At 47.3% G+C, this 7,228-nt stretch overlaps 2 protein-coding genes across 4 annotated transcripts in view; one reads left to right on the forward strand and one right to left on the reverse strand.

Annotated features, from left to right (window-relative positions):
* Window positions 1-2,833, reverse strand: part of Prpf38a (pre-mRNA processing factor 38A) — a 47,237-nt gene extending 44,404 nt beyond the window's left edge. Inside the window, exon 1 of the mRNA XM_031378141.1 lies at window positions 2,746-2,833. The gene's annotated coding sequence lies outside the window, so the exon portion shown is untranslated. The remainder of the gene's footprint in view (window positions 1-2,745) is intronic.
* Window positions 2,834-2,903: 70 nt separating this feature from the next.
* Cc2d1b (coiled-coil and C2 domain containing 1B) overlaps window positions 2,904-7,228 on the forward strand; it is a 15,006-nt gene continuing 10,681 nt past the window's right edge. Inside the window, exons 1-3 of one of the 3 annotated variants that reach the window (XM_031378137.1) lie at window positions 2,904-3,054; window positions 4,388-4,470; window positions 6,992-7,136. In XM_031378137.1, the coding sequence (XP_031233997.1) occupies window positions 4,405-4,470; window positions 6,992-7,136 (211 nt within the window). In that variant the 5' untranslated portion in view covers window positions 2,904-3,054; window positions 4,388-4,404. Of the gene's footprint in view, window positions 3,055-4,387; window positions 4,471-6,991; window positions 7,137-7,228 lie in introns of those variants that run through there. The other 2 variants (XM_031378138.1, XM_031378139.1) reach the window with 2 other exon arrangements.

The following is a 7,228-nucleotide window of genomic DNA, read 5'->3' on the forward strand; positions in this document are numbered from 1 at the left end:
CTACAGAGTGAGTTCCAGGACAGCCAGGGCTACACAGAGAAACTCTGTCTTGAAAAACAAAAACAAAACAAAATGTTCTTCCTCTGTAAGGACGTGAGTTTCAATCCCCAGAACCTACATAAAAAGCTGGGCATACAGGGACTGAGGAGGTGGCTCAGTGGTTAAAGACACTTGTAGCCTTTGCAGAGGATCCAGGTCCAATTTCCAGCACCCATGTGGCAGCTTACTGCCATCTTTAACTCTGGTTTCAGGGAATTTGATTCCTCCTGGCCTCCATGGGCACTGCTCATATATGGTATACTTACATAAATGCAACAAAACACTTAGAAACACACACACATAAAAAAAAAGAAAATACGGAGGCTGCAGAGATGCTTCAGCATATAGGGTAGCTCACAAGACACTAATATTGTTTGTTAGTTTTCTTGAGACAGGTATTCTCTGTATAGCCTTGGCTACTCTAGAACACCCTCTGTAGAGCAGGCTGGCCTTCAGCTCAGAGATCCACATGCCTCCACCTCCCAAGTACTTACACTAAAGGTTGTGCATCCCACACCCGATTTTTTATATATACACATTTAAAAGGTGGGAGATCCGATGCCCTCTTCTGGCCTGCAGGTGTACATGCAGGCAGAGCTCCTTAAAACCAACAAACAAAAGCTGGGCATGATTGCATGAGTTTGTAACCCCAGCATTGGGAAGACGAGACTAGGGATTTCAAGCGCTTGCTAATCAGCAAGACTAAGCTGAAACAGCTTCCAGTTCAGTGAGAGACCTTGTCTCAAGGAAATAAGGTGCAGAATGGAAAGTGGAAGATGAAGATGCAAGGTCATCAATGAGCATGCACTGCATACTTTTAGGCATCACACAAACTCATTTTTCTATCTTCTGAACAAGACAATAGCCTCCAGAAAAACTATGTGTAGAGGCCTAAGAAAATAGTGTAAAGTTTTTTAACATGTAAATTGGCACAAAGATGATTCTCTGCCATTATCCACTTCACCAATCGGTGAGTTTTCTTCTGCACTGGTCCCTCTGGCCATGATCCACTCTTATCCCTCCTTGCTCTATCATTTATACACTATCTTCTACATTATACTCTATGTCTCGTTTGAACCTGTTATGTGGGAAGCACAAGATCTGGGAGCCTGTGGTAGGCCAGAGCAGAGTCCAGTAAGAGACTCACTGAAAAGGAACTGTTGCAGAATGGGAGATGGAGTCAGTGGCCACAGCTCGAGTTAATTTACATACACAGGTATTACTAGTGAAAGCGTTAAATTTAAAACTTGTGCTGGCTAATGAGAAAATTGCAGGTTTGAGAAAAACACAGTGGACCAAGGTCAAGTATGTCCAAATAAGCCTGGGCAAAAATAAGCAAGCTGTTAAGACATTCTGGGAACTAACAGGCCAAAAAGATATAGAAGAAGGTCAAGATGCTCTGTTGACTCAGATTAACACCAACTTTAGGAATTTTCCACTCTGTTCTGCACGTAATAGTTAATATTTGAACTAGCCAATCATGTATGGCCACACTGATTTCTTTGTTCGCCCAGACCTTTTCCCTATATAAACCCCTAATTTTTGAGCCTCATGGTTGGCTCCACTATCTCCTGCATGAGATAGGTGTGGTGCCGAACCGGAGCACCCCGAAATTAAAAATACCTCTTGTAATTACATCAAGACGGTCTCTTGTGATTCCTTGGGTGCATGTCCTCCCGAGATTTGAGTGGGAGTCTCCCCCAGGGGTCTTTCACTAGGACTGGGAGGTAGCTGAACTGGCAGGGTGCTTCTAGCAAGAACAAATCTCTGGGTCCCATCGCTAACACCTCAGAAGTTCCATAGGTGTAATGCCTGCACTGGGAGGTGCCGACAGGATCACAAGTTCCATGTCATCCTTTACTGCGAATCAAGTCAAGGTCAGGATTGAGTACATGAGACTGTTTCAAACAAACCAGACAGGCAGTGGTAGTGCCCTCCTCTAATCCCAGCACTCAGGAAGTAGAGGCAAGTGGGTCTCTGTGAGTTCAAGGTCGACTGGTCTACAAAGCAAGTTCTACCACAGCCAGGACTGTTACAGAGAAACCCTGTCTCACAAAAGACAAATGAAAATCCCCAAACCTGTAGGAATCAGTATCTACTGTGTATTATTTGTGTGTGTTAATTTGAATGTCAGGGTGCAGGCGGGCCTGTATCTGTGTAGGGTCAGAGGTCAACTTTTGGGAGTTGCCCTAGTGAGGCAGTTTAGTTTTCCTACTATGTAGCCTCTGGCTGGCCTAGAACTAGACCAGGCTGGTGGCAAACTAAAGGACTGACTGCCTCTGCCTCCCAAGCGCTGATATTTAACTCATGCACCACCACAAAGGCTGCAGAACTGTTCTTTCAATCAGAATGGAAGCCTGCAGTCTCTGACCGCGCTTGTGGGGTGGGGAATCGTGGTGTCAGTTCCATCAATCCCGACAAAACACAGATCCTAGAGGTAGAGGTGGCCCTTTCAGCTTGCAGCGATGCTCCTGCCTCAGTTTATTGAGGGCTTTGGTTCCTCTGACCAGAAAGGAGCTCTTTTTCCTAGAGAGCTGATTTTTCCGTGTCTAGGATGCACAGGATGGGCAGCGAGGAAGCCGTATCCTCCAGGATCTCACCACAGGGACGCGGCCCGGCTGCCTACGGGTACCCATTAGCATCGGGACGGGCGACGAGAACCAGGAAGGAAGCCTCTCTGAGAAACCAGCTATGGGGCACGCCTACCGTGTGTGAAGAGCGCAGCTCGCCGGACCAGTCAGTCAGTCCCGCGTTACCTGTCCGAAGGTGCGTGCGCAAGGCCAGCCCCACCCACAGCGTCACCTGGGGGTGCGCCCCGCCCACTTCCCCGCGCACATGCGCACTGAGGCGCCCGCTGTGGTGTCACGTGCCGGGCGCGAGCCACCGCCTCCTGGGCGGGTGCTTCCTGTGGCTGTCGCCGCCGCCGCCGCCGCCGCCGCCGCCGCTCGGGGGCCGCGGGAAACTAGGCGGTTCCGGGCTCGAGAAGGCCCGGTTTTGGTTCGGGTCCGCCGCGAGGTATGCCACGTGCCCGCTTCCCGGCGTGTGGAATGTGGGGGCGGCCGGGGAGATGGAGGCGGCTTGGGTCGGGCCGGACTGAGCCTGGCAGCGGGAGGGCCCCGACCGGCCTGCGGTAGCGGAGCATCTCCTTCTCCCGAGCTCCTTCACTCCCGCACCCCACCCCGGCTGTTGCTTCGCGGTTGACTGCAGTCGAAATATGACACTTGGAGTGGCTTGCGCCCGTGCGCTCACACCGGGGAACTTCGCAGCCCTGTTGATTTCCAGCTCCAGACGTGGGATCGTGTCGTGTTTCTTAATCCCCACGCCACCTTACGCTTCTTCATAGATTTGCAAGATGCTCAAGGCTGAGGTTTCCCGCCCTCTATGATCTCCCACTTCCCCATGCACCTTCTGCATCAACCCGTGCTGCTTCACAGTGCTGTCAGGGTAACGCCCAAGTGCCTTTAAAGCCTTCAAGGTGTTTCTCTTTCTCCCCTGGTTCATGCCTTCATTTCTAGCCTTACGGTTTGGTTTATGCCTCAGTGATGCCGGGCGTTTCTTTTCCTTGTGTAGGCCCAAGCCATTTCTCACCTCAAAACTGGTATCAGTTTGTTTGGTTTGCTTGGAGTTCTGCTATTCCCCAGTGTCCAAACTTCATGACTCAGCGCAGGCATCATCCTTCCTTAGATGTCTTTTTTGTGTCCTCGATAAGGGGCTACCTCTCGAGCCCATGGTCCCTGCAGCTGCTCTGTGGTGGTTGTCTGCCCATGGGTCTGTTTCTATGAAGCCTGAGGTAGGAGCAAATGAGTTTCTTCCAGTGCTGGACAGGTCGTGCTACAGTACCCGCTGACCACTTGTGACATCTTTCAGAGGATCTGAATGCTGAGTCAGGTGCAGATGTCCAGGGAAACTGATAATGAAAGTGATCTACGCCTGTGCTGCGTAGTGGTAGCCATTAGTCAAGTTCAGCTACTGAGCACTTAAGTTTGACTGGTGTGGCTGAGGAACTTAATTTTTAATTTAAATGTAAATAGACACATTATTTGCAGAACTGACAGCACTGCTTTTAAAAGCCTTTCCAAACCATTGTACCTCAAATTGCTTCCATAGATCTGTCTTCCATGGTCACCTGTCAGTTCAGGAATTGTATACACTGCACACACACACCCCATACCCCTCTGTTGACAGTGGTCCCCTGCCTTCCATCCACTACCTCAACTTGCTCTGTGCTTTAATTATAAAGTGGTGTTTTAGCCTGTGGGAATAAGTTCCCTAACCTTGGGTACCACAGTTGGGGGCCATTTCTCATCATCTACGCCAGTCTGAGTCTCTTCAACTTTACACCTGATAGGTATCTAGCCTGCCAAGATGCCAGGGCCAAGACCTCGGAAGGGCCCTAAGACCAGTGGCCAGGGTGCCGAAACGGCCAAGCAGGTATGGACATGGCCTTCTTCACCCCTAGGTCAATGTGGAGTACTCATCTCTAGACATTTGTGGCTAGAGAAATGGCTCAGTGGTTAAGAGTGCTTAAACCTACATGTAACTCCAGGTCTAGGGGATCCAACACCCTCTCTTGGCCTCCATGGGCACTGTAGCCACTTGGTGTACATACATACATTTTAAAAAAAAAATGTGTATGACAGTTTTGCCCGTGTGTGTGTGTGTGTGTGTGTGTGTATGCACATGTATGTATATACACACACAGATATACATGTATATGCACACACACATATATACATATACACCCACACGATCATATATGGACAAAACTGTCCTACACATTTTTTTAAAATAAACTGAAAAACAAGCCCGAACAAATAAAAATCAGTTAAGGTTTGGGTTGACTCTGAGTAGTCAAAATAATGGACATAGAAAATAAGGTGAAGCCAGGCAGTCATGGCGCACACCTTTGATCCCAGTACATGGGAGGGAGGCAGAGGCAGGCAGATTTCTGAGTTCGAGGCCAGCCTGGTCTACAGTGTGAGTTCCAGGACAGCCAGGGCTACACAGAGAAACCCTGTCTTGAAAAACCAAAAATAAGTAAAGAAAGAAAAGAAAAGAAGGAAAAATAAGGTAGAAAGGGGTAGATGGGCTAGTGTTTCCGAGGCTTATGATCAGGGTTTACACATGAATTGTGTGAGTGGATTGGAGTGATGGATGCAAAACAATGGGAACATATGTTCCTTAGCTTCACACTTGAGCAGATTTTATGCTATGTGTTTACTACAATTAAATCTGTGGGGCTGGAGAGATGGCTTAGTGGTTAAGAGCACTGGCTGTTCTTCCAGAGGTCCCATATGGTGGCTTACAACCAACCATCTGTAAATACAATTCCAATGGAATCCAACATGCTCATACAGACATATATGCAGTCAAAACACCATGCATATAAAGTAAAAATATATCACTTAAAAAGTTAAATGTAGTACCTCATCCCAGCACTAAGGAGGCAGAAGCAGGAAGATGTGAGTTCAAGGCCGGCTTAAGCTAGACAATGAAAGCACTTCTCAAATTACTCCCTCCTTCCCCCACAAAAGAAGGTTGGGTACATGTATGGTAGTATCTCTCAAGATGATGTGAATTAACTAAGCATGAATAATGCTAAGTGTTGTGCTCAGTAGCTGTTGCTGTTTTTGTTAGTTATAATAGTGGCATTGTAGTCTTACTGGTTTCTTTAAAAAATTCTCCATATTTTAGATGTCTCCTTGTCTGCACATTGGGCCTCAGGGTGAGTAGGGATGGAACTCAGGGCTTTGCATGCCAGGTGACTGCTCCTCCACTTAGCTGTAGTTCTCTCAAATTGCCTAGGCTGACTTTGAACTTTTATTTATCCCAGGCAGGTTTTGAACCTGGAGTCTTCCTGCCTTGTCTCCCCAGTTCTAGGATCATAAATATGTGCTACTATACATAATTTCATTATGTAATTGTTTTTTTTTTTTAAAGATTTATTTATTTATTATATGTAAGTACACTGTAGCTGTCTTCAGACACACCAGAAGAGGGCATCAGATCTCATTATGGGTGGTTGTGAGCCACCATGTGGTTGCTGGGATTTGAACTCATGACCTTCTGAAGAACAGTCCGGTGCTCTTCCTCGCTGAGCCATCTCACCAGCCCATGTAATTGTTTTTTAAAGACAGGACCTCATGCACAGCATAGGTTATCCTTGAACCCCTGATTATCCTGCCTTCACCTCCCACATATTGTAATTATAAGCATGTGCCACAATACCAAGCTTTATTATGTGATTTTTCTTTTGTTGTTGTTGTTGTTTTAGACAGGGTTTCTCTGTGTAGCCCTTGCTGTCCTGGAACTCATTCTGTAGACCAGGCTGGCCTCAAACTCAGAAATCCACCTGCCTCTGCCTCCAAGTGCTGGGATTAAAGGCATGCACCACCACTGCCCGGCTCTTTTCTTTTTTTTGTTGTTTATTTAGTGAGATGGTCTCAATTTCTAGCCTGGAACTCACTATTTAGACCAGATTGGCCTTAAACTTGGAACGATTCTCTCAAGTTCTGATTTGTTATGTAATTTTAAAAACAATTATTTAGTTGTATGTGAATGCATGCCACATGTGTGGGTCAGATCATCAGCTCCCCTGGAGCTGGAGATTACAGGTAATTATGAAACATCTACTGTCGTGCTAGGAACTGCTCTGGTCCTCAGGAAGAGGAAGAAGCACTCTACTAATGAACTCTCTCCAACCCTAGGATATAATTCTGGAGAATCCTTCTCTAGGCACTGCAGAGAAGGCTTTTTTGTTAAGAGCACTTGGGTATGGTTCCCAGCACCCATATAGAAGCTTAAAAACAATCCATAACTTCAGTTTCAGTGGATCTGCCTTCTGAGGGCCCCAGGCACATATGGTACAACCCATACATGCAGGTGAAACATTCTTACACATAAAATAATAAAATCTTAAAAAATCAAACCAAAACCCTTTGTCTGTTCTTAGCTAGGGCTTTTTGTAGAGTTCAGCCCTGAGGACATGCTCCTGGGGGTGGATGAGACTGAAGACGATGGAGACCTGGAGGCTGAGTTACTGGCGCTCACTGGAGAAACCGGGAGCACAAGCAGGAAGCCAGCACCCAAGGGACATTGTGAGTTTTCCTTCACTGCAGGGCCGGTGCAGGGCTGAGAGGGAGAGGGTCCTTACCTGAAGGCCTGGAGGAGTCAGCCACTCCCCTCTTCT

Source organism: Mastomys coucha, unplaced genomic scaffold (genome assembly GCF_008632895.1).
Source record: "Mastomys coucha isolate ucsf_1 unplaced genomic scaffold, UCSF_Mcou_1 pScaffold18, whole genome shotgun sequence".
Classification (NCBI taxonomy): domain Eukaryota; kingdom Metazoa; phylum Chordata; class Mammalia; order Rodentia; family Muridae; genus Mastomys; species Mastomys coucha.